The sequence below is a fragment of the Condylura cristata genome, unplaced genomic scaffold, assembly GCF_000260355.1.
Source record: "Condylura cristata isolate star-nosed mole 26May11 unplaced genomic scaffold, ConCri1.0 scaffold00008, whole genome shotgun sequence".
NCBI classification, from domain to species: Eukaryota; Metazoa; Chordata; class Mammalia; order Eulipotyphla; family Talpidae; genus Condylura; species Condylura cristata.
In genome coordinates, this window is record NW_004567109.1 from 14,036,158 (window position 1) to 14,063,403 (window position 27,246).

Below are 27,246 nucleotides of genomic sequence, written 5' to 3' on the forward strand. Positions count from 1 at the left end.
TCATCACTTTGCCAATTTCTGCAAAACCCGCCTTAATTCTGGTGGTTGTGAAAAAGCTCTTTAGGAAACGTTGGCTTTCTATCCAGGGGTGAGCCCAAGAAATCAAACAGCCGAGAGAGACTGCTGAGCTCTGTCAGGAAATGCAACTTCCATTCAAGCACCATGAAATTTTGTCAAGCAAAAATAGTCTTTATTCAAATTTAATGGAAACAGGGGTCACTATACTTTGCAAGACGGGGAAAAATAAAATTAAAAAAAATTCTTTTCTTTTCTTTTTAATATAAAACAATATAATCACAATACCAGAATATGGAACTCTAAAGTTTATTTCCTATGGGTTACTGCAGGTATCAATTTTCCTTGACTGTGCTATTCACAACTCTGTTAAGTCCAAAAATATGAAACCAAAGTGGTAGGAAACTTAAGACTTAGCACTTTCACTAAATGGCATACATCAAAGGGCGTCAATTCAAGGGCAAAAATGGTTGAACTCACCATACCTACCTATGTCATCATTCCAGCCTTAGTGCCGTCCAGGAACTGCGCTCCCTGTAGGAAAGGCCAGGCCTGAAAGCCAAGGCGTTTTGGATATTCTACTGTGGGCCATGAGTAAAGGGGTTTTCAAAGAGAAGACTGTTTTCAGTCGAGCAGGAAGGCCTGGCGCCAGGAGGCTTTACGAAGAGGAAGCACTTAGATTTAACAATTGTGGACACACCATTAGGGGAGTTAAAAATGTACAGCAGTGACATGTTCTACTTCAATCACTTGTGCTACGGCGACCAAACATGTACAAAAGACTTCTCGGGTAGTTCCAGCCGTGCTCGTAGCCAGTTAGGACCTAGAGTTGGACCTGGACCTAGACCGGGAGGGCGATCTGGATGCGGACCTGGATCTGGACTTGGACCGAGATCGGGTTTTGGAAGCGGACTTTGACCTGGAGCGTGACTCTGATGGAAGGTTTGCTTTGGATTTGGAATTGGACCTCGACCTGGACCGGGCCTCCTGATGGGTGCCAGCATCCGCACTCTCCCCGCGGCCTTCCCTCTGGCCGGACTCGGACTTGGCGTGTTCCCGCTCCTTGGAGCCTGAACGAGACCGCGATCTGGACTGGGACCGGTCGGTGTCTTCCTTCTTCTTCTTTTTGCTGCTGCTGCTGCCGCTGCCTGACTTGCTGTCCCGCTTGCTGCTTCTTTTTCTGCTCCTCTCGCTCTTGCTGCGGCTGCGGCTGCGGCTGCGGCTGCGGCTACGGCTACGACTGCGACTGCGACTGCGGCTGCGGCTGCGACTCTCCTCCCTGCTTCGTTTCCTCCCCTTCCTCTTGTCCCTACTTTTGCTGCGACTCCGGCTCCGGCTGCCTCCTTTGCTCCGGCTCCGGCTCTTGTGCAGGCCCTTCTCTTGACTGCGGCTCTTCTCTTTGCTCCTGCTCCTGCTCCCACTCCCCCGCTTCTCTGCCTCCACTCTCCTCTCTTGACTCCTGCTTCTACTTTTGCTCTTGCTTTTATGCCGACTAGGACTCCGGCTCTTGGATTTCCCAGTGTTGTCACTGTTCTGGACCTTCTCTTCAGCCTGGTCTTTGCTCTTGCTGCGACGCTTGTCTGGGCTGCGGCTGCGGCTCTTATCCTTGCTCGGGCTCCTGCTTTTCTCCTTCTTGCTGCGGCTGCGGCTCTGGCTGCGGCTGCGGCTCTTGCTCCGGGAATGGGAGCCTGACCTGAGGAGATACAGGGACATGGCCGTCATGAGGTGACAAGCCTGCAGGGCTACGTGTGGAGCTGTGCCTCACCATCTGACTTGTGGCTTGCACTGGCCAGGGATTGCTTTCTGGGCCCCCGAATTCCAGTCCAAAACTACCAAAGTGGGCAAGGGTCCAGGCATGCCTGCTGACCTCCCACACCTCGTGAAACCTACCTGGATCGGGATCGACTCTTTGAATGGCTGCTCTTGCTGCTGCCACTCCGGCTTCTGCTCTTACGAGAATGTCTGCTTCTGGAGCGAGATCTAGGAAGAGAAAATACTTCTGTAATACTTGCTGACAAAGAGCTAGCTAAATGGTTACCATTTCAGTCAAAAAATATGTACAGAGCTAGCTTTGCCCAGGCACAAAGCTGAAAGAGAACGTTGTGTAATCAAGGCCCATCGCTCCAGTTAACTACATTTCCCTGGATGTCTTACTTCAAACTCAGCATCTCCAACCTTAAACCCACAATCTGTTCTCCCCACCCCCACCAGCCCTGCCCTTTTCTCCTATTCTTTTTTTTTCAGTCCTGTCTTAATCTCACTGATGCCACTATTATTTACCCATTTCCTCACATCAGAAGCCATAGCCTCCTTGATACTTCTCCCTCTTATCGTCCTTTATAGTTCTGATTCTGTCTCTTCAGTTTCTCCAGTCTTCCCCGTCTACCACTGCCTGCGCAAGCTCCATCACTGCCCCCAGCACACAGCAGTCACCTATCTTGCCTGCACACACACACTTGGCCCTGGCCTATCTCTTCACTCACTATGACCAAAGGGCCATTCTAAACACACACACCAAGCTTTAAAGAAACCTTTAACAAGCAAAAAATGTAGATTCCCCTTGTCATTGTCACCAAAAGCAACTAGGGTTCCCTGAAGACACTGACTGATCCCAGGAGTAGGACAAGAAACACACAAGAAACCTCATCCTGACAAAGGAAAACTTTCACACTTCTGGTACCATTACTTACGAAAAGACGCTTGAAAATATAGTTTAACCTGTATCTCAGTCACACCTTTCTAGACCTAACTTTGAATCTACAAGTAGTTCAGGGGATAAAGTATAAGCTGAATAATACTAAGAGGAAACAGATAAGATCAGCATGTGAGGTACTATTAAAAAATAGGAGAAATAAATGTCACTGGGGGAGGGGAAGAGAAGCCAGGAGGACTGCTCTAGACTGAGGAGACCTTTGTAGTGCATGCTCAGACTGGAGCCAGGTCAGGGAGAAATGAGGCTCGTGGCTACGAAGACATCCCAGGACAGACTAGGGAAATCTGAATATGCTCTGACCATCAAATGGCTCCATGGAGTCACTGCTAATGTTGAGGCTAGAAAACAGATGTGTGGTTATGCTTATCTCCATTCTTGGAGACACATGCTGAAGTATCTAAGGCATGAAATACATTCTTTTTTAAAGATTTATTCATTTATGCATATAGAACTGGGGTATAGGCCAGAAGTGCAGGGGCAGCGAGAGGATTCACCAGAGACAGAGTGGGGAGCAGAGCAGGCAGATCTACTGAAATACACTGCGGAGGGGAGCAGTGGGCGAGACAGGAGAGGTCTGCCACGCCATGTGGGTCACCTCCAGGGCTGGGAATTGAACTCACACTGAAGTGGGTGCAGCTAACTTGCTGTGCTCTAACCCATTGTGCCACCAGGGAGGGCTTGAAAAGTCATAAATTATACAATTTATCTTTGAAAGCTACAGTAAAATTAATGTATAGCATACACTTACAAATGGGAGGAGGTGAAGGGAAGGTGATGAAAGTGAAGTTAGAAGAGGGTATACAGTGCTTCATAAGTTATCCTTTTAACTTTGATGCTTGAAAATGGTTGTAGTAAAAAGTGTGGAGCGGGCCCTCCCCTGTGGCACAATGGGTTAAAATACAGCACTATAAAGCTGGCCACAGCCACATCAGCGTGAGTTTGATCCCTGGCCAGGGAGATGACCCCCATGGTGCAGCAGACCCTCCCTGTCTTACCTGTAGCTCCCCTCAGCACTGTACTTTGTCAATCTGCCTGTTCTGCTTCCCACTCTGTCTCTGGTGAACCCTTTCACTGTCCCCGCACCTCTGGTCTGTACTCCATAAATAAATAAATAAATAGATAGGTAGATAAATAAATAAATAAAAGAAATAGGAATATCACTGCCAAGTGATTAAAAGTAAAATTAAAAACATGTCACCCAATTACAATTTTTAAATCTTTGAAAAAAAAAACAAAACATATTTGAGATAACCGAGGGAAACCTGGCCACAAACGTGCTAGCTATGACAATGGCCTGGTGATTTTATTTTAGATACACACTTAAGTGTTGCAGGTGATTTTATTTTAAAAGTCAGATACACCTTAAGTGTTGCAGGTGCAGTGACAGGCTATTTTGACAGTGTGGCAGGAGGGTGCTGCCCCCAGCAGTAACTCTTACCAGTGCAGTCCTTTCCTCCCACCCCCCAATTGTACTTTCCAGTATCACCTCCCAAATAATGCACCCAGAGAAACCAAAAACAAGACAAACAAACAATACAGGAGGAGTAGGTAATAAACAAGACTGGCAAAATCCAAATTACTAAGACCGGTAGGTGACAGACATAAGGGACCCAGGGTGGACCACACCATATTTTCTGTTTTCTGTATTAAAAATTTTTTTGTGGGAATGCAAACTAGTATAACCACTATGGAAAACTGTTTGGAGGTTCCTCAAACTGCTAAACATGGAGCTTCCCTAGGACCCAGCAATCCCACTCCTAGGTATCTACCCAAAAGACACAAAAACACTGATTCAAAAAGATATCTACACCCCCTACCCTGTTAATTGCTGCTTTATTTACAATTGGAAATAGCCCAAATGCCCAAAAGTGGATGACTAAAAAGATCTGGTATATATACACAATGGAATATTATTCAGCAACCAAAAAAAACCAACCAACCAACCAAACAAACAAAAAAAAACCATGCCTTTTGCAGCAACATGGATGGAGCTGGAGAAGATCATGCTTAGTGAAATAAGCCAGAAAGAAAAGGTAAATACCAGATGGTTTCACTCATAGCAGGAGTATAACGGACCAGGCGAGAAAATAACAACAATGAACAGCTTATACCAGAGACATTTTATGGGGTTGGAGTGGGGAAATAGGATCAAAAACAGTGAGGGGAGGGAAGTGCACTGGACTAAGGTGATGGCACACGAGTGACTTGGTGATGGGAAACCCACAGGATCACAACTGAGATGGAAAAAGGCACAAAATGATGTAAAAATAAACTATTATATTAAAAAAATTTTTTTTAAAATAACAAGTTAACAACAAAGGCTGAAAAGCTTAAAAATCTTTCATGACTTCTCACTGCTCTTAAAATTTAATATGCCTGGGGGTCAGCAGGATCAGATCCTTCACTGTTTTACACCAGGACACTCTCCTGCTTCCCTCTTCACTTAGCCCTTCAAAAATCACTGCTTTCTTGGCTAGAGAGGCACCCTTCTGTCTGCCCACCCTTGTATCAATGCACCATTCGGGGCTCAGCTTCACTTAACATGGCTTTAGGGCAGCCTGTCAGTTCTCCAGACTAGTTGTGCTGTGTACATTCCTGGGACATACTCATCACAATGGTAATTACTTTACTGGCTTAGTCCTTATCTTCTCCACTAGGCTGAGTTTCATGAGGGCACAAACCATACTTGTGTTGTTCACAAGTGCCTGGCCTCTTTACAGAACAGCTGTTGAACAAGACAGTCTCCACACTGCTGAGTAGCTGGAGTTTCTAGAAGAATAACCGAGGGACCAGTGAACATTGACCATGTTTGCCCTTCAGCTAAGGATATCAAATCTGGGGGAACCAAGAAGAGATGAAAGAAGGCCCCTAAAACCTACCTCAGATAAAAGACTTCTATTTATACTCATGGCATAAGAGTTCAAGAGTTTTACAAATGTCAGCTTGAAGGTCTAGATTACTGGTAACAAAGGGAGCCATGCTGCTGAAGCTTCAGTAGGAGAATGAAAATGGGCTATCTATGAGCTCACCAATGCACACAATGCTCACACAAAGACATCGACAGTACCTTGAATGACTCCGGCTCCTGGAGTAGGACCGGCGGCGTCGAGAACCGGGTTTGTCTTCAACTAATCTGATTTTTCTGCCATTGACTTCAGTTCCATCCAGCTTTTCCAAAGCTCTTTTCATGTCAGAATAAGACACAAATTCAATCACCCCTTCATTTTTGCGCCCCTTATGAGCATCTGCATAGGTCACTTCTCCTGCCTGACGCATATAATCCTAAAAGACAAAAAAAAAAAAATCCTGAATGGGTCAAGACATATTTTTTTTTTGCTGAAACAGCTAATGTAATCATCACAATGGAAGTACTTCCATTCTTCAGGAGGAAATACTAAGCTTTTCTCAGAATGAAGGTTACCCTTAAATATTTCCTTTTACACACCAACCACTTACTAAGATTCTTTAGAACAACAGGCCTGCATTAGGTGGGAGATAGGGACAGTAAATGTCAAATTTTAAAATAAAGTTATGTATGAAGATATAAACAATCTTAGCTAACTATCATTTTCTAAATTTTATTGTGGCAATTTCTTTGTCTATAGAAGCTTCAGGGGAGTTCATATCAGTACTAAGTTAGGTATTTTACATTCTATTATAAATCCTTGTTTGAAGACAAATACAGTTATTAACCAACATCTAAGGTACAAGTGGAAACAAACCTGTAAAGACTATGACGGTAGTGCACCAATTATTCCAAGTTGTTAATTGTCCAGCCCCAATTTACAAGTGGTGTAATCACTACAAGTGGTCACTACAAGTCTTTTTCCTCATTCTCTTCAAAAACTTAGTATGAACCAAAAAGAATACAACTAAATGCGAAATACTGACATGATGGAAGTCCTCCCTAGTGGTGCAAGGAGTTAAGTCTCAGCACTATAAAGTTATCTGGAGCCGGGCCCTCCCTGGTGGGCCCTCCCTGGTGGCGCAGCGGGTTAAAGTACTGCACTAAGAAACTAAAGCCACTACCGCATGGGTTCGATTCCGCCTGCCCCGGAGGCGACCACATGGTGAGGCAGACCTCTCCTGACCTGCCCGCTGCTCCCCTCAGCAGTGTACTTCCTCGATCTGCCTGTTCTGCTTCCCGCCCTGTCTCTGGTAAATCCTCTCACCCTCCGCATCTCTGGCCTGTACCCCAGTTCTGTACAAAAAAAAAAAAAAAAAAAGTTATCCGGAGCTATTACAGCACAAGTTCAATCTCTGGCCTGGGAGCTGACCCAGATGGTGTAGCAGACCTCTTCTGACTACATGCTGTGTCCCTCTGAGGGGTATTTCAGTTAATCTGCTCCCCACTATCTCTGGTGAATCCTCTCTCACCACGACCCCTGTGCCTCTGACTACACCGCAGATCTTGTATGTATAGACAAATCTTTCAAAAAACAAACAAACAAACAAAAAAAAAAAACAACTCACATGGGACCCTCCCTGGTAGCGCAATGGGTTAAAGTGCAGCACTGTGAAGCCAGCCACAGCTGCTTCAGCACTAACTTGATCCCCTGCCAGGGAGCTGACCCACATGGTGCAGCAGACCTCTCCTGACCTGCCCACTGTTCCCCTCAGCAGTGTCCTTCGTCAATCTGCCTGTTCTGCTCCCCACTCTTTCTCTGGTGAATCCTCTCACTGCCCCTGCCTATACCCTAGTTCTGTATACATAACAAACAAATAAACAAAGCTAACGTGATGAGATAAGTGTTTGAAAACTGAATTTGGATGAAGTACAATTCCCCCAATTTCTTTATATATAATATATACCCAATATTTATGGAACAAATGAAAATTCAATAGGAGTTCATTTTTGTTATAGTTTCTCCATATTTTACAAAGTCACAAATCTTAAAACACTTGCCATCTGATACCATTTCATTGCTCACAGCATTGTAAATGTTTACATGTCTTCAAATACACAATTTTCATAATTAGTGTGCCTAATACATTTTCTGACAATTTCCCAACTGCTGGAACTTTTTAAGTTCAGGTAAGTCTTTAGCTATTATTCATAATCCAGCAATGAAGATGGATTACTGTGAACCCTTTACATTCGTCATCTTAAGTCATCCAGGATAAGATACTACTCCAGACGGCTCTCTTCCCTACTGAGGTCAGAAACCAACACCATCTCAAAAACATGCTGGGATCCATATAGAATGGCGGGCACAGCACTGGGGCTACACTTTTGATAACAAACTCAGGACAAATACCCCAAGTTCTTAAGGAAGAACACGCGTCAGATAGTGACTTCCACTAATGAAGATCTATACTGGAAGCTGATACAAACTCGTGTTTGTTCCAACTAACATTTCAGGAAAAACTGGTGGTTACTAACTTTATTTTATGAGTAATGAATTAGACTGGTACCTCTCTGCCATACTCTCTACACAGGAAAATTTTATACGGGCTGTCCACAGAGTAATGTTCCCATCCATATGGTAACGAGATCCTGATGTCTTTTGTACTCCCATGGATACTTTTAATTGGAGAATTTCCAAATGTTTTGGGAAAGTTTTCAAATATATGATTACATTACATTACATTCTTTGTGTACCTGGACTTGCATAGAGGTCTCTCTTTCCCAACCATAACTCCTGCCCAATCTTATCCCAGAGGTTAATAGGGCACCAACCTTTAGGTCTTGCCAGCTACACCGACTTGACAAATTCTCCACAATAAGTCTGTATTCTGTGCGGGTGGGTGGGCCATATTTATCTCGGCCACTTCTTCTATAACCATATCCACCTTTGGAAGGTTTAAATAGGATTACTTCAGTGGAGGAAAGGCAAAAATATAGCACATATTCCCCTTAAATATATAAGTTACCCCACCCCAAACAATATCAAATATATTTAAACTCTATTCCCACCCTCAATTCTAACTAGATTAAAAAAAAAAAAGCAATCAACATGAAAATTTAATTTTATGAAGTTGTAAACATGTCCATTAATATTTATATTTAAATTAACATGCATAAATTAAAAACTATAAACAATTTAGCAATAAGTAACCAGATTACTAAATCAGTTACTGGTATTACTCACAGTGATTAAAAATTTGTGAATATTTTATATGAAAAAAGATTTTCAGGCACCTATTTCAGTTTAATCTCATCTGTGTCTAACCCTTGGGATCCTCACCACCCAGGTCTAATGGGGAAAGGTTGCGGTCGTCACATGGCTTCCTGTTTTTGGTCAGCCAAGGGCCACAATGGTTCAAAGAGCCACGCATGGAAAGGTAACCCAAGGTCAGCAAATGGAACAGGCAGTCATCTTAGCCTCAAAGGATTCTTTTAATTAAAACATTGAGGTCTTTGTTAAATCTATGTTAAACAATTGCATTACAGAGAAAAAAAAAAACAACACAAACACACATCATTAAACATATTGATAAAATATTAAAACAAGAAATTTGTCATTAATTTAAAATTAAACATTATCAAAAATGTTTATTTGCAATTTTACATGAAAAATACACATGATTTATAAAACAAATGGCTTAAATATCAATACATTTCAATGTAACATTAATTAATCACTTAAAAATTAACATTGAATAACAAAGGCATATCACTGATACAAATGTCCTTGAAATGCTTACTGCGTCCAGAACCGTAACTGCCATCTCGCCGTGGGCCGCGGGCATGCTCAACAATTACTCGCTCACCACAAAGGTCTTTGCCATTCAGTTCATAAACAGCATCGTCTGCATCACGCAGATCATCAAACTCCACAAAACCATACCTAGAAAAAAGCAAACAAAACCTGATTGGCATCATTTTGCCACCTAGCTTATCAGCATTAAAGAGAAAGCAAGGAGGTTCATGCTTAGCAAAGGTTCGGTGGGTTTGCAAATTAAGGGATCAGCCTTCTCTTCCCTTAGTTGAAAACTGCTTTGCTTTGTGCCAACAGGCTCTGTAAGAGGACAGGGAGACTTCTCAAGATAGACTCCTGCTTTTCTAGTAAGAGGCTGGCTAAGTATACAGAATCCACTTCTTTTGTTCCCCATGTATATAGTTGGTGGCAACTGCAAAGACCTCTATAGGGATGCTTGGTATAAGGTATCAAAATATAGACTTTTATAAGGTTGAATATTTGTCCTTTCAAATCATGTAACAACTTAGGCTTCTTAGCTTTAGCCCCAAAATGGTGTCTTTGGCAAATTAGATCAATATTCAGGCCTTATACCTCAACTATTAAATCAGGTTTGGAATAACATTCCTTAAATCTGCTCCATGAAAGAAAATTTTGGTAATATTCTTGTTCCTCTAACTTTGTAGTCACAACTGAATAAACTGTTCTAGAAACAATCCGTGAAAAAACAAACAAACCTGGAGCCATTCACCATCCTGTGATATTCTACTTTCACCTCTGTAGAGGTATAGGTAGACTTGATGTCTCTAACATCTAATAACTGCAATTTTCTTTTACATAAATAACGCCCACCCCCAAATCCTATTAATGCCTGTTAAAAGAATATAACTTTAAAAACTAAGGTGCGAAATGTTTTAAGATAATTTTAAGCAAGGTTAAACACCTTACAAATTGTTATCAATAAATATGTAGTTTGGTATAACATGGCTGTGAAAGTGTATCACTGTCTATAAAAAACTAAAACCATCTTAATGGTCATACTTGACAGAAGAAAGTGATGAGCACAATGCCGCATACACAGGCAAACACCAACACCAAGGAACAGTGCTCCTCTGTGTTTAAAACATACTATCACTAAAAACAGGTAGAAGACTTGCCAGAAGTTCATTTGGCCTGGCAAAAATTATCATTCCAGTTTTTCTGGGATCTAATGCTGTACTCAGCAACAGCTACCCGAGAGAACTCAGGCTTGTGGAAGTCTTCCCTCATTAAAAGGTTCCTCTCAAACAAGAGTTTTTCAAGATGACAGTGTGCAGCTAACAACTCTGGGGAGCTCTTTGTGCTGAAATGTCCAGAGTAGCACTTAAACTTTAAGATTAATCACCGAATCTCAACCTCATTAAAAAAAAGTAACAGACACACCCCATTGTTCAATGTGAAATGTTTTGCAGTAACACAATTCAGAAACCACTTGACTCAATTTATAGGCTATATCAAGTTTTAACATAGTTTCATATCTCCATAGGCTTGAAGTTCTGTTAAAAAGTCAAGATCATAAGATCATCCATTTAGTATGATAAAAAGTGCTTTACTGTCACTAAAAAGTCTGAAACAGGTACACAATAGTGCCTTTTGCTTTCCTAAGTGGAGCTGGTCAGCAGGAGAGTTATACTGTCCCATTTAGAGACATATAAAATGAAAAAAAAAAAAAAGTTAACTTTCTATTTTGAGTTAACTTCTAAACAGATCATAAAATGCCAAAAAAGTGCCTTAATTCAGCTGTCTAGACGGATGACTGGTCTGGTATATGCACTGCTGCCTTTGGCACGTGAGAGCCAAAGTGGGCAGGTGAAACACTCCTGAGGAAATAGCCTCCACTTTCCTGAGTTTCCACACTGGCCTGGCACCATTCAGGACCCTAACTCATCTAATGTGATACCAGAAGGACAACTCTGACTCTTAAAGATTAAACAAATAAATCACAGAATAGCCTAACAGTTTTCTTCAAAATAAAAAGTATCTACAACTATGCAGGGTGTCCGAGATCAGAGTACCCAAAATTCTGCAAGTCATCTGAAACAGAAAGCCAGACTTGTTCATGACAAGTCGTGCTTGTGCCAGACCTATGGCTAACAATTATTCCGCACTCAAAGGCCTTCCTGAGCACGTTCACACTGTTCCAAAGCTTACAAACAGAACTCATTCTGCCCTTTGACAGGGAAAGTAATGACAAATCTGCTAAGTGGAGGCACAATTGTTTAAAACCAAAATGCTGAGAAAATGGAGCTTTTTTTTTGTAGCTGAGGCTGAAGCACAGCACACCTTGCCAATTAAACCCAACCTTGAGTTTTAAGAACCAGTATGTTTTTAGAAGAAAATGATTCCTACAGTTCTTAATATTTACTTCTAAAAAGTCCCATCAAGCAGGTCATTTAACAGTAACTTCTTGGACATCCCTTTTTAAAACATCAAATTTATTTCACAGAAAGATTTTGGTAACTCTGTGAAAAGCCACAAAATCTATTTGGAAAATTTTAATGTCACAGTCCTGCTCATGGGTTGAACCAGGCACCTGCCTACCACTGCTGTCACTTACATGCTGGGGAGAGGGTTTGAAGATTAAACCAAAATTCTTTCGTGTAACAACCAAACCTGATAGGGGTTTCCTGTTCTGAGAGCAAAGCAAAGACCAGATCAGTTCACATTACTATTTACTTAGATAAGCTTTACTGAAAGAATGACATTATTTCATTCAGTAAGTAGAGTGAATGAGTTCTCCAGGACAGGAAGACTAGGTAATAACAAAATGTTACTTAACACTTAAGTAATTTCCACATACTAGACAATGTTAGCATATTTAATATGAACAATACCCAAGAACCAGGCACTATCATTCCTGTTTTACAGAAGAGGAAACTGAGGCACACAATGGTAAATAACTTGCATAATAAGACAGCAGAGCTTGGATCCAAAACCTGTATTACAGTGCCACAGCTCAAACTCCTAACTACTAAGACTGGAACAGCATAAAGTGGCATCGGTCCTAGTCCTAGTTTTGCTATTAAACATTTAAATTATTCTATTTCTCCTGGTCTACATTTATTCATGAAATGAGGGCACTATATTATACAGTTCTAACGTTTCTCTTAACATCAAAAGTATGATAAAGATCCTCTGGCTTAAAGATGAGATAATTAAAATCACACTATGTCAGAGGTATACAACAGTGACAGTATAATTTTTATCATTTAAAGTACCTTCAGAACTACTGATGGGTATCAACTTTAGTTTTATTTAAATATTTCAACTGTCTCTGAAATAAATCTTAAAAGTAAAGCTTTCCCTGATACCTAACATCAGGGAATCTTTGTTAATCCATCTAACATCCCTTTGTCCCTTGTAGCAAATACCATGAAACTAATCTCTTCTTTCCCAAAAGTATGCTCCTTTCTGACCCTGTCAAAGAAAGAGGGGGATAGACACACACACACACATCCTACCTATACACACTCCTACTTTGACACATTCATGTATCTCTGTGAACTAGTCTCATAAACACTACCTAAGACACATTCCTTTTCTCTATTAAAAACAAAACAAAACACCTTTCATTAATTTTAGTATGAAAACGAAGAGAAAGGGAGTTCAGGAGAATGACTCTAAAACAGATCAAAATGTCCCCGGATACTTAAGAAGCGATGAATCAAAGATCTTCCCCTTGTGTGACTCCAGATGTTCTATCTTAAGAGTCTTCTGCCCTCTGCCTTTATGAAAGAACAAAGAGCAGTTTACTAGGTATGTGAGAGTTCTCAATGAACAGAAAAACTTTCTTTGATGTGTCTCTTCCTCTAGATCACACTTTAGCCTAAGAAATTAAGTCAAAAATGATGGAAGGGTAGTTACTGTTTTTTTCTCCCTAAAGAAACTGGGCACCACGACTCATCAAATAGACAGGTACCTGGACACCACGAGCAAAGCCACACTGAATTATGTGGGCCATTCTATACTGCAGTCCATCCCCACACCCTTGCCAATGCTCTGGTCCTCTTATAACAGCTGATGATGCCCTGCACAGGTCAACAATCAACTCTGAAGCTAGGATGCCAAGTTTATAAAACTAAGGTACTCTAGGACTGCAATTTTAGGAATGTTAATCACACTTTTTCACTCAAGAAGAATTACCATCTCTGAACTTGTGCTGCCATAAACAGACTTTCCGTGGCCCTAGTATCCTATACCAATGACCCCAAATACCACTCTGTATGTTCTACTGAAGAGAGCATGGAGTATATCTCACCCCTTTTGGGATCTTCTCTGAACAAGGAGACTGGAAAAAAGTTCTGAGAAATGAGGATGACCTGCTCTGGAGATACGCTGGTCAACAGTTAAGTGGGCAGGGTGTGATGAAGGGGTTCTGGATACCAGCTGTCAGATGGGGCATGGATACGAGGAGCAGGGGAAAGCAAGCCTCCATGCGTGTGCCTGCAGTCGGTCACCCACCAACACTGCTTACCGAGGGGCATGCCTAAGAAAAATGTGCCCCTTTCCACAATGGATCTCTGCTCACCTTTGTCCTAAAACTGTGCCACATGCTTTTCTTTGTATGTGGACATGACAGTCCTCAGCCAACCATCAGCAGGATGTGTTTTGATTTCCCAATGTGGTGAGCCATTCCCACATTCACTCATTTTCCTTGTAAGAACCGAACCTCTCCATGGCTGGTCAGGATTAGGGATGTTGCTGTAGCCAAGGAAAAATTTTCATCTGTTGAAATTAACCCACGGGGTGGCTTGAACCCTCAAACTAGGGTCAGTAAGCATGGTACCTTAGGGCAAAGACCCTGAAAGAAATGGTATTCAGTGAATAGGAACCAAACAGCTCTTCCCCCCAAGCACTCAGTGTTGTTGGTCCTATGATTCAGGCTACTTGGTGATATGAGGTGAAAAAGGTCTCAGTGACAGAATTGGTAACTCTTCTTTGCGTAAAGTGCTTGGAAAACTGCAGAAAGACACTTCTGCAACAAACTCTAGTGCTCAACTGAGGCCACCTCAGAAAAGCTGGTGTGACTGCTCCTAGTTCCAAAGGCTACAACAATCCAGGGAAGCAGTGGTTAAGTCTTCAACACAGAATTTACCAGTGTTACTTACATCCACTGCTTTGGGTCACTGATTATGGTTGCAATTTGACTTTCCTGGTCAAAGGAAAGTTTATAACCCACAACTAGGAGCTCCTATCGCAGGAAGTAGTAGGTTCCTGAGTTCCTTTCTTATTCTGAGACAGGAGGGAGGCTGCTCTGGGCATTCTGGCCTCCCTTTTTTGGCCTCGAGGAGGGAGGGCCATCAAGGCCACCCGGAGGTGGATGACTTACCCGTGCTCACTGAGTGGCAGAGCTGGGGTGCGACTTCAGGGCTCACCAGTACCCAGTCTGGGGCTCTTTTCACGTCGGCAAACTGGCAGTTCCTGCACACCAAGAGCTCTCTGATTAGAGCTAGTGTGGATTCCTGGTCTGCAAACGTTGGCCACAGCTCAGTCTGTATTTGATCTTTCCCCACCTTCAAAGAAGAAAACCTACCTCATGATTTCTCTCGTCTGGATCCCCTGACCATCTAATTCACTGCCAACGGCCCTGCAGTCACCTTGGACTTTCTGGTTGTGCATTCAGTCTGTCGCCTAGTTCTATACATTTTCATTCTGTTGGGACTCCAGGACTGTCTATTCGGGTTTTATCAATTTATTTAATTCTATTTTTAGTCTATTTGTTTCTTTACGGTAGCAAGGAAAGCCAACTGCTATATCATTCTTCTGCTCAGGTCTACAATGTCAGAATGACAATTCTCTCTTTCTTCTATCATTTTCTAAGCTTGGAATGCCTTAATCACATAAGGGAAAATCATATCTGCTTCCAAATACTTGCAAATTACTTCTTTCCTCAAGTCTCAGAAACTTGCCTGACTCCAATCATCTTAGTACTTTTTTTTTTAGCGTAACACTGCAATTCAATTTTATGTTTAACATGACAATCTTTTGGTGGCATTCAAGCCGTGCTCTGTATTTTCTTAGTTGATCATGAACCCTTTAAAAAAAGTTAACATTTAGCATAGTGCCTGGCACATAGTGAATAACTAATAACATTTAATTCATTCCTCATATTACTATGTGAAGAAAGTACAACTACTATTATTTCCATTTTACAAATGAGAAAACCAAGGCTTGTAGAAGCTAAGCAATTTGCTGTCAAGGAGTTCTTCAGTAGTGTAGTTAGATATGGACCCAGATCCATCTGACTCCCCCAAACCCAGATTCTTAACCACAAGATACACTGCCTTTGTAAAGGCAAATGCTTCTTCTCTCCCCACAGTCCTGCGTACAGTTCTTCTCATGCACAAATGTTACTGCTTCACTTGATAGTCTAACCTCAGGTAAGCCAGTTTGTATTAAAATTTTCTGATACAAGTGGGATAAAAGTCCCTAGAAAACAAAGAAATTGCTCTTAGGGCACGGTGAAGCACCTCTAAGCCTGGGGTATGTGACAACCAGGTTACTTTCACTCTTGTCTTTTGGTTCCCATTAGACAGTGTCAGCCATCTGGTCCTTCCGAAAACATGTGTGGGTTCAGAACATAACAGACTAGAAGAATAGAGGAAAAATAAGATTATTCTGTGCAATCCCCATTCTGAGGTCCCATATCAACCCCTGGAAACTGTCTTTGGTTTTGAGGCTCAGCAAAATTAGACCAGCATAAAGGTGATAGAGGTGATGGGCCTACAGTTTGGGATGTGAATGGATATTGACAGTAATATATATTCAAGAACACACTTAATTAGTTTTACAAGGAATGGTGACTGGGACCAAAAAAAAAAAGCATGGATGGTGTAGGAAAAATGAACCAGAAATCAAAGAACACTCTATGGTTTACAGACTTCCAAATCTACAAGGGTTATAACGGCACAGGAGAAGTACTCTGCAGATGATAGGCATCTGAGATCTGATTTAATCACAAACTACTTACTATTAATATGACTACTCTTGCCCACTGGGAAACTTTCCTTCTTCAAATCCTTTTGTAACAATTTTCTTAACTCCGAGGGAGCTTACTGGCTTCACATACATAACAGTAGATTACTTAGAGAAGTTAACTTGCCATAATTACCCAATACTTGGGATTCTTTAAACTTAGGCCCTAACCCCAAAAAAACCTCTCACCATGTTCTACTGCCACAGATAATGGAAAGAAGTGGTCCTTAAAAGCAAGCTTGGTTGGGAAAGCTTAAGTTTTAGGAGCTAAGAAAATCAGTTTTGTCAAATTGTATGCCACAGAAGACAAATTCCCACATAGATATCAGAATCTTGAGGTATTAAATGGGGGTATCATATCTCCTTGGATGTGTACCAATACCAGTAAATTATTAATATATATATATATATATCTCTCCTAACCTGCCAGTGGAACCAAACCTATACACTGACCATTAACATATTATAGCAGTGTAGTAAAACAGAAAAGGACAATAAACTGCTTAGTAAATACTAGCCCACTCTAAAGTCATATTTACATATTGGGAGGAAGAAAACAGGCTACAAATAATCATTATCCTAAAAATCAAAGCAGTAAAACAAAATCCCTCCAGGACTGTAGGAGTAGAGGGAAATATGTATCAAATTCAAGTTAGCTTTACTTAGTATGGGTTGTATGGCCTAGCTGCAAATTTGTTTCAATTATCCAAAACTGTTTCAAAAATGAAGGAGGGCTGCTAAACTATTTCATTTTTGGATAAATAATCTATGATATAAAAGAGCCCACTGTCAAAAAGCAACAAACTTGCAACTAGTTTGCCCGCCTTATTGCAACTTTAATACTCCTAAAAGCATTACTTTGACACTTAATGTCAACATGGCTGCTTTCCTTAAAAGGGGGTGCTTGGAGAGGGCAAACAATCACACCTGTGTCGACTCAATTTTTTTTGACACATCAATACTAAGGAGGAATGGAAAGGTCTGACAAGGAAACATACTAAAGTTCATGAAGACTTAATCACAAATTAAAAACAGTTAAAAAATGCTCAAGGGGTGAAAGTATCACTAATTTGGAAAAAAACTCTTTGGACATAAGCTAAAACCACTGTTTGTTATTTGTATTTAATACAATAAAGGCTTATACTCAGTAGGCAGCACTGCCAGCTTCCACAACAAAGCTACTATCAAAACCAGTTTCATACTTACCTTTAGCACAATGCTATGAATGGGGTGATAGGTGTTAAAGTCTCTTAGAGGTATGCCTTTGGGGCCATCTTGGCTGTTCCCATGTCCCTCATAACCACCGGACAGTACTTGGGCTGCAGGCGGTTTCTCAATCTTTTCATTTTTATTTTGGTTAAAGATGCTGTGCTATTTTGGGGAGAATGTCCTTTCCTTCAAACTGGTCATTTAATTCAGTATTTGAGCAAATTCTTCCAATTCTTTTAGCATTAATGGCATAACAGGTTCATTTTATCTACATGAAATGACTTTCAAAGCTAGTACTTTTGGTCTGTGATTCCTCACTTCTGTGCCTGAACTTCTTGGTCACCTCTTATATTCCCGAAGGCTGAATTCAAATCATTCCCATTTCCTCTAGGTCTTGGAGGTTTCTGTTCATAGATTCCCCTGTTTTGGCATCCAGACCTACAGACCTGTAAGACCTGGTAGGGGACTAACAAGTGCTTCCTTCAGGTATCATATGCAGTGTACATAACTCTAGCCTTCCACCTGAACACATAGCAAGGGTTGTAGAGGACAGTTTCTCAAAATAAGAACTGCAAATTCAGAGCATGACTGAGACCAGATAGTTCCAGGACAGAGATCATCCACTGAATTTATTCAAGACAAATATGATTCCCCAACCAGCCATCAAAAAGCTGATGCCATCAGACAGCTCCTCCAAGAACAGCCTAAAGACTAGACTCACTAGCTGTCTCTGTCCAGGGTCAAAGTCATCAAAAGTACCAGCTTCACTTTTGATGGTACCATGTCAACTTGTTGGAAGTCTCTGCAGAGACTAAAGACTGAGCAGACTGGAACCTGAACTACCTTCTCATCCTTGGTAAGAAGTCCCAAGAGGATAGGACTGAACCATCTGGAAGGAAAACAGCATGAAAGAAACTTTCACCATACACAAACCTTTGCTGTCATTACCCATGCTCTATTGGATATATGAAGAAGACAGATCTTCAGTTTACAGTTTTGTCAGTAATTCATTCTATAACCTTATACCAGTTACTTAGTCTCCCCAGGCCTGTTTCTACATCAGTATAAAAACTATAGACAACACTTGCTGAATGAGTTGAAAAATAAATCACATAAATACATGCTTATTATTTTCTTGTTTTAAAACCAGAGTTAGCCTGCAAATTTATAGAAATACCTACAATAGTATCCTCTAGTGTACTTGGAACACCTTTCTCCTAAGGAGCACAAAACACAAATTTTCTATAGGTCATTTGAAAGCATGCACAAATATGGGAACCCAAAACACATTTTGTCTAGTCTATGTCCTGTATCTTTCAAGAAGGAGCACATACTTTTTATGGGCATGGGCCATATTCATATAATATACCTCCATGAAAAAGGGAGGGTGCAAGATAGTAAATTAAGGAATATGCTAGTTGTGGCCAACTAGCAATAACAAATGTTGGTGAGGATGTGGAGAAAAAGGCTGCTGGTGGGAATGCAAGCTGATACAACCACTATGGAAAGCCACTTGGAGGTTTCTCAAAAAGCTAAAAATAGAGCTTCCATATGACCAAGCAATCCCACACCTAGGTAATATTCCCAAAGGACACAAAAACACTGATTCAAAAGGACACCTGCATCCCCATATTTATTGCTGCTCTATTTAAAATAGGGAAGATGTGGAATCAACCTAAATGCCCAAAAATAAGATGACTGGATTAAAAAGATGTGATACATATACACAATGGAATATTACTCTCGGCAATCAAAAAAGATAAACCCATGCCTTTTGCAGCAACATGGATGGGGCTGGAAGGGATCACGTTTAGCGAAATAAGCCAGAAAAAAAAAAGAGAAATGGGTCTTCCCTGGTGGCGCAGTGGGTTAAAGCACTGCACTAAGAAGCTTAAGCCACTTCCGCATGAGTTCAATCCCCGGAGGAGATCCACATGGCACCGCAGACCTCGCCTGACCCGCCCGCTGCTCCCCTCAGCAGTGTACTTCGTGGATCTGCCTGTTCTGCTTCCCGCCCTGTCTCCGGTGAATCCTCTCACCCTCCACATCTCTGGCCTGTACCCCAGTTCTATATGAATAAATAAATTTTAGAAAAAAAGAGAAAAGAAAAAAAAAGAGAAATACTTGATGATTTCACTCACAGCAGAAGCATAAGGGATGGGGGGGGCAGGGAAGAGAGAGACAAACAAATGTAATAGAGTAAAAATGAAAACAATGAACTATAAACCAGAGACATTTTATGGGGGTGGAAGGGGGAATGGGATTGGAACTGGGGTGGGAAGAGTGGTGATGGCACATGGATGAATTGGTGGGAAGCCCATGGGGATTACAAATGAGATGAAAAAATGTACACAAAAAAGAATGGTGTAAAAAAACTAAAAAACAATTATAAAATGATTTGGCCAATGAATTACAGATATGTCTATTTTTATCATGAACTGTAAAACTTGGACCAAGGAATGGAAGTCTTCAGTCAGTGTAGCTTATGTTACCCATTAGTCAAAACTGCAGTATGATATTGTCTCCGGGCTGGGTTTTCAAAGTGACAGCAAGAAATTTATCTTTGGGGGAAAAAGTAGCATTAATAGAATTTTGCAGGAGATAGGTTGACTTCAACAAGAGATACCATTATAAGGCAACTGGTGACAATTTCAATAGTTTTACTAGTAAAATAAATACAGATGCTACTTAATCCATGAGCCTATATCTTGCTTAGGAAAAATTTCATGGGTTAAACACAAGAGACCATTTTCACCTGCTGATTTAGCAAATATTTAAAATGCTATGGATGTTCAGTGCTGGGTAGGCTGTCATATCCACACACTGCTGGTACAAAAGTAACTGGTGGGGCTTTTCTGGAAAGTTATTTGGTTATATACATGGAAAGCCTTATAAATATGATCATTCTTGTTGTGACAATGAATTTTACTTCACAGAATTTGTCCTAAGGAATGACAGAAATGCAAACAAAGTTTCATGCACATGATATCCACAGGATTATTTATATGTAACAAGAATTTAGATAAACCTAGGAAGAATGGTTGGGTAAATCATGATATAGCCATACAATGAATTTTATGCAGTCATTAAAAAGACTATGAGAAAGATTAGTGTAACAGAAAAAGTACATGAGATAAGTAGAACAAGTGGGACGTAAAATTGTCACAAGACCTTCCCTATAGTAAAACAATTCTTAATGATACTTTATGCTTTTTGATAATGTCTATCTATAAGAAATCTGTATTTACAATTGGTTGTAAACTTATCTGTTTTTGAAAGTTCTTGGATTTATTATGATAGGTTAACTGGATGAGTCTTGAAGGCTACAAGATAATGTCCTCATACAAAATTTTAATATTCCAATTAAACCATACACTATTTAAAGGGCAGTCAAATTTGGAAAAATAGGAACTCTTGCACATGGCAGGTGGAAATGTAAATAATAATTTGTTTACAGAATAATGGAAATAGGCAGCAAAAGTCTTAAGAAAAATGTACACACTTAGATCCCAAAAGTCTACTTTCAAGGATCTGCCCTAAACTAGTAGCTAGAACTATGTATATAAGGGATACTCACCAGTGGTACAGATGCAAAATTTAAAGGTCTTGCAACATGGTTTTAATAATGTACATCAAATAGCATTTATATGTGGGAATATTATGTCGGTATTAACAATCAGGTTGACAAAGAAAAAAGGATCAGGCTATGTATAAACAGGAAGATTACAAAACAATGTAGAGTATGGTTCCAAGTTTGTTAAAAATGTGGGGTTGGGGGAAGAGAAAGGAGTAAGAAGTGAGGATGCTTATGAAAAGTCTCAAAATGTAGACAGTGTCATCACTGTACTTGAAAGATTACAACAGATGTAAAAATTTTATAAACAGAAATAAGTTATGTGCTATTTTGAAATGTTTTCAGAATTAGGAATAGGCTTTTAATTTTAACTATGTATAAACAGAGTTGTTGAAACATCCCTTTAAACAAAACTAGCTTTAATCTATTCTTAGGTAATCATAAAATTAACAGAACTGAAAGTTTTAGTAAGAGTTCAAAAAACTGCTCAGGAATGAAAATGGCAGTGGGGTCTTTAAAGAAAATATGTTTGCTTTTTCTTCATCATTTCTCTCATCTATTCCTTGTAACATCCTTACAATGATAAAACATGTATTTGCCATTTGGTGGTGGTTGAAGGTAATGTCCTACATGCTTTAAGGATAAACTAGAAGTTCAATTAGCCTCAAATCAATAACCTGGAACACTAATTATATTTCCTTTAATGCACCTTTGAAAGATAAGGAAAAACAGGCTGTCATCAAAGATTCAGTCAAGAGGAAAATCCTTGTGTAAGTTGTGGGGTTGGCAGAGATTCATGTCAGTATCTAAGGTCTTAAATGCCAGGCAGTGATCAGGAACAAACAGAACAAGGTCTTGACTCACCAGAGAGTCTAACGAAAGTAAAAAAAATCAACTACTTAAGATAAAAAAATTTTTAATTTTTAACATGGGTGAAAAAACAAAATCTTGTGAAATTCTCATTAAATAGACCAGAATGTCCCCTAAAAACTCTAGTTATTCATAATTGCACTGTAATATGAAACTCAGGTTCTAAAAATAATAGTCAAATCTCCCCTGTAGGGTTTTAACTCATGCCTTTAACCAAAAACTAAACAACACCAATCACCTCAATCACTCTTGGAAGTTTACCTGGTCAGTTACTAGGCAAGTAAAATAATCTCAGGATGTAAGTGCTATTCATGAACTATACATGAAAAAATTGAGATATAAAGGTCAATGACTAAAACAAGATTTTGTGGCAAGAGCAAGACTATTGTATTAAAAAACTGAATTTTACATGAATAGTGATATCCTAATTTAAAAAAGCAGAGAATTCACAAATAATCAAAGGCAGCAAAAATCACCAATGAGTTGGAAGGCTATGAATAGGAACTGCTAATACAGTGGCTTCCTTAACGTCTGGTCCCATAGAGGCACTTGTTAGATAGTGTGGCAGGTATGAAATGTAGGGGACCCTATATGAAACAGTCTATGTGGTTGGTCCATGGAGATCTGTATAATGCTTGTGGTTTAAAACAGAACCAGGTTTCCAGAAGTTCTTTATAACAAAGGCCATTCACATAAGGTTGCTTACAACGATAAAATGGCAGGCAATGAACTACAGCATAAGGGAAAACAGCTGTTTTCCAATCCCAAGAGGATCCTCAAAATCCTTTCTTAGACACTGCATTTCTTTCGGAGAACATTATCTATGTCCTCATTTGTTCAACTTTCTATTATACCAGTACTTCATGTCTATTTAATCCTGAACTCTACTTGCAACCTTCCAGTATAACATATCTACTGATATATTTGAAATTTTCAGCAATTCTTCAAAACTCTACCCATCCAAATTCTGTTTTTAAGTTTCAACTACTTATAATCATGCTCAATGTTTAAATAATGATTCTCAGCAGGGACACCCACCATTCTTAGTTTCCAGGACTATGCACTCTCACATGTTTCCTAATTATGTCATCTTTTCCTTCTGTACCTCCTACCTATTCCTTACTTTTCAAACTCCTCTCCACTTTTGCCATCTAGTCCAGTCTATGCTTGCTTGAAACACAGCTATACCATTCACCCTTTTCTCAAAAATAATATTCCTGTGCAATGATTCCTGAGGGCTGCCAGGAGGCAAGCCCATTTGGTGATTGGTGACCTGACTTCAAATCCCAAAAATGACTTCCTCTTCCTCATGTTCAATCACAGATTCCATGCAAGCAGAACTCGAAGAGTGAATTAATTCCCAAGATAGACTCAAGTACTCAGGATCCCGGAAGGGTCTGCCTGTCTCTTCAGCATTTTGTGGTTGCTTAAGTACTCTTTTCAGAGTCTCTGAATTCTTATTCATGATTCTGAGCATTCAGTGTAAATTTAACAATTGCTGTTTCTGGTTAATGTTAAATTTCCAGATCCTTCATGAGACTCAATGCTAGACTATTATTTCTCAAAAATTTTCCTTGTTAAACCACCGCCCCACCATCAGTTATGACACACACAATTCCCAGTTTTTCTTTATTTCAAGCTCCAGTCAATCCATTTTTCAAAGCCCATTTCAAACATATCTTTTCAAATCAATCATTTCAAGTTCTATTTGAGTGTGAAGAGCAAGCATTTCTCAACTCAAAGGGTACTTGTACATAATCTACCCAAGAACAGAACTGTTTTCTGGTTTCCTTCCCAGCTCATTTAGCACAGTAGCAGGCATCTTGTTGGTGGGTGATCAAACTATTCGTTTGATTAACCAGTTTTTCCATTAACTTAATTTCCAGCTATCACTTGAGTAACCCAAGAAAATAGACCTCACCAAAAATATGCCCAATGTTACCAAACAAAAGCTAAAGATGTCGCTTAATAATCACAGCCAAATACCATTGACCATAGCTACCATTTACTGCTAAAATGCTTTGTACTTACTATCTCTAGTCTTTCTTTTCCATGTGGATGAGGACACAGAATGAGAGTGGTCACCTACCCACAGTTAGTGGGGAAGAAAGGCTATGCTCCAGACCTGACTGGCTTCAAAATCCATGCTTTCCCCACACAAGCTAGTTACCCTGTCAACTTAGTTGGGCTCTGAAGTAAACTGGGAGTTTTAACTTGATCTCCCAGATATATATGTATCACAGCAACAACAAAGCCCACCCCACTTTCCTTAAGAAAGTGTAAAAAGAGAAATTTCTCAAAATTTTTATTTTAAAAGAAATCAGTATTCACAATGAACACTTGAGGATATCTACCTTAATATTTTCTAATGCTTAATCTGAAATGACCTTTTAAATCCAACCAGCAATGTGAATTATATGGTAGCTACCAATTTTTCTCAAATGTTCGACTTAGTAGCTTTCATAACCTGCTAGTAATACACTGGGGAATGAACTAGCTACATCAGATCTGTTGCAAAATAGGTCTTTATTATTATTTTTTTAAGCCAAGTTTTTCTATAACACCCAAAGTTTAGAACCATAAAATGTTCTACTTGTAATATTTATACCCATGTCTTTTATTTCTTGCTTCTCAGTTTTTCCGGTTGTAATCTTCTACAGGCCTGACTCCAACAAGTTTCCCCTGAAACTTGTAGCCCTTGAGGGTCCTTGCTTTGCAAAGTACATCAGAAATACAAGAAACAAACCAAAACCCGGGAGGCAGCAAATGAGACATTTGGAGATGGGTGTCCCGCCTATTAACACAGATAGTAGACTCCCCGCCAAATTCTAACAAACCAACTTTTTTTTGGCAAGTCGGAGAACGGAAACCACAGCACAGAAAGGCAGGACGGAGTCTTAACAGAAACGAGTTAAAGATTTTACTATTGTAGAGGAACGGTGAAGGATTTCAGCACGCCAGACGATACTTTCGAAACTGTCACTAGACAACTCAGAGTCTCCCGCCCAAAAGATTACGGCACATGGCAAGTTAAAAAGGGCCTCCCTCCCGAGTTCCTGTCCCGGGAAAGATGCGTTGTGACTGTGAGCCATTACACTAGGGAAGCGGTGGAAAGGGGGCAGGAAATCCCGTTTATTTCCAGCAGCCTGCAGGGCGGGAAAGGTCCGTCTCTATTCGGAGACGAGCCAGGCTTCACTTCCAGGGCCTGGGAAGGGAAAACCCTGGCTTTTCCGGCACCCAGGAGCTGTGCCATACCGCCGGGAGCCCCAACCCCACTCGGGTTTTCTTCCTCCCGGTCCCACTCAGATCCTCTCCAGCGCTCCCATTATCCCTCCACCACCCCCACCCGCGCAGGCGCAGAGGGAGCCCCGGCCTACCCGCGCCCCCGAGGCGCCGCGACTATGGCGGAGCCGGAGCAGGCCGGTAGCTGCTCCGCGCGGGGCAGGCGTCGCTCTGCCGCCCCGCGGCCTCCCAATCTCCACCAACACCCCATCCCCAGGGGCCGGCCCCTCTTTAGCCCTCCTCACCCGTTCTTCAGATCCACCTCCAGGATCTTCCCGTAGCCCTTAAAGAAGCGCTCCACATCGCGCTCCCTGGCCTGGTAGCTCAAGCGGCCAATATACACCCGCGGCATCCCGGCAACTGCGGCGACGGCTTGGCCTGGCCCCAGCCCCCCTTAGGCGGCGGCCGGCGAAGCGAGAGCGCGACGGCGACGGCGACGGCGGCGGCGGCAACGGGCAGGCGGCGGGACGGACGTAGCCGAACCCCGGCGACGTACGCGAGCACGTAGGTCGCGAGCGCGCGCCTATCGCCTCCCCCGCCCTCCCCTCAGGCAGAGGGTAACGGGAGGGAGCGCGCGTTCGCTTCCCGCCAGGCCGGGGTATGGGCGGGGCTTGTACGGGGGCGCGCCGGCGAAGGGCGGGGCCAAGTGATCGACAGGCGGGGCCGGCCGCAACCCCCGGCTAGTCCTCTCCCGCTCGCTGTGGCGGAGTCCGCACCGCCTCCCGCAGTCCGTTGACTTCGCCCTTCCCCCCGGAAGTGTCCGTCCCATCCCGGCAGAGCGAACGTTCCTGCTTTTGTCCTTTGAACCGGGAGTGGTTCCGACTTTGAGCAGGAGCTTTGGGATTAAACCTGGCTTCTAAACCTCCGTATCTGTGACCTTGAGCTCGTTGCGCGCCACTTTGAGCTTTGTCTTCCTTGTAAAAGGGGAATAGTAATTCTAACCTTTCAGAGCTGTCCTACTATTGCATGAGAAACGTGTAAAACAGTACATGATATTTAAAAAACAGGACACTTTGCTTAAGTGGAAGCAGAGTGGGAAGTGGGGAAGACTAGAGCTTTGAAGCAAGACTAGGCTCGGCACTGAAAATTTAAATTACTCGACCAATCTAACCTATTTTCTAACTTGTAAAATTATTTATACCATCTCGATGGGCTGAATGTGGTAGTAGTGCCTGTGGAAGTGCGCGGAACAGCATCTGAATGTAGTAGCTCAATAAATACTGGTTTCCTTGTTTACTAACCCAATTTACCTTGAACCACAAAAGAATTTTCTTTGCTATTTTTATTTATTAAATTATATCGTTAAAGGAGAATTCATTCACTGGTTCAAGTGATACACAGTCAAGTATTATCTCTGTTCTCTGGTAGCCTAGTTTTCCTCCCGAGAGCCACAGTAATCATTTAAAATGTGCTTTCCAGTTATTTTACACTTATCAAACATAGAAGTACATTATACATACAGTTCTGCACTTTATTTTGAAAATCACTCCCTAAGACTACAAAAGGAACTTCCTCAGAAAGAATGGTATATTGTGGTTAATTACATGCCACTTTACAAAGAACAGATTAATCAGTGCCCTAGTGAAGGGCATTAAGATAGTTTCTAGTCTTTTGTTACAACTCCTGAAGTGTGTATCCGCATGGGCCTAGCCTTTGCAGTAAGGCAGCCTAGTCAAAGGGTATCTGCCCTGGATATTGCTCCAGTCTCCATAAATCATCAATACTGATATCAAACCTTACCTTTTTCACTCTGATAGCTGAAAATTGGTTCTTAGGGTAGTTAAATTTTGAGTAGTGAGCCTCATTTCATATGCTGAAAGAGATCTATTTCCTCTTGTCTATTTCTTTTGCCCATTTTTTTTCTGATTCATAGGAGCTCACTGCATATTAGGGTAGTCAGCGCTTCATCAAATGAGTTGCAAATATTT

At 41.2% G+C, this 27,246-nt stretch overlaps 1 protein-coding gene across 2 annotated transcripts; it reads right to left on the reverse strand.

Annotated features, from left to right (window-relative positions):
- Positions 1-169: 169 nt before the first annotated feature.
- On the reverse strand, positions 170-25,768 carry SRSF4 (serine/arginine-rich splicing factor 4). Of its 2 annotated transcripts, XM_004679409.2 has the most exons (6): positions 25,564-25,768; positions 9,377-9,519; positions 8,409-8,521; positions 5,796-6,010; positions 1,906-1,995; positions 170-1,708 (listed from the first exon to the last, which is right to left on the reverse strand). In XM_004679409.2, the coding sequence occupies exons 1-6, from the start codon at positions 25,668-25,670 to the stop codon at positions 832-834; spliced, it is 1,545 nt and encodes a 514-aa protein (XP_004679466.1). In that variant the 5' UTR covers positions 25,671-25,768; the 3' UTR covers positions 170-831. The 2 variants fall into 2 exon arrangements, with proteins under 2 accessions (XP_004679466.1, XP_012577683.1); XM_012722229.1 differs by lacking the exons at positions 9,377-9,519; positions 25,564-25,768 and adding an exon at positions 8,917-9,121.
- Between the last annotated feature and the right edge of the window lie 1,478 nt (positions 25,769-27,246).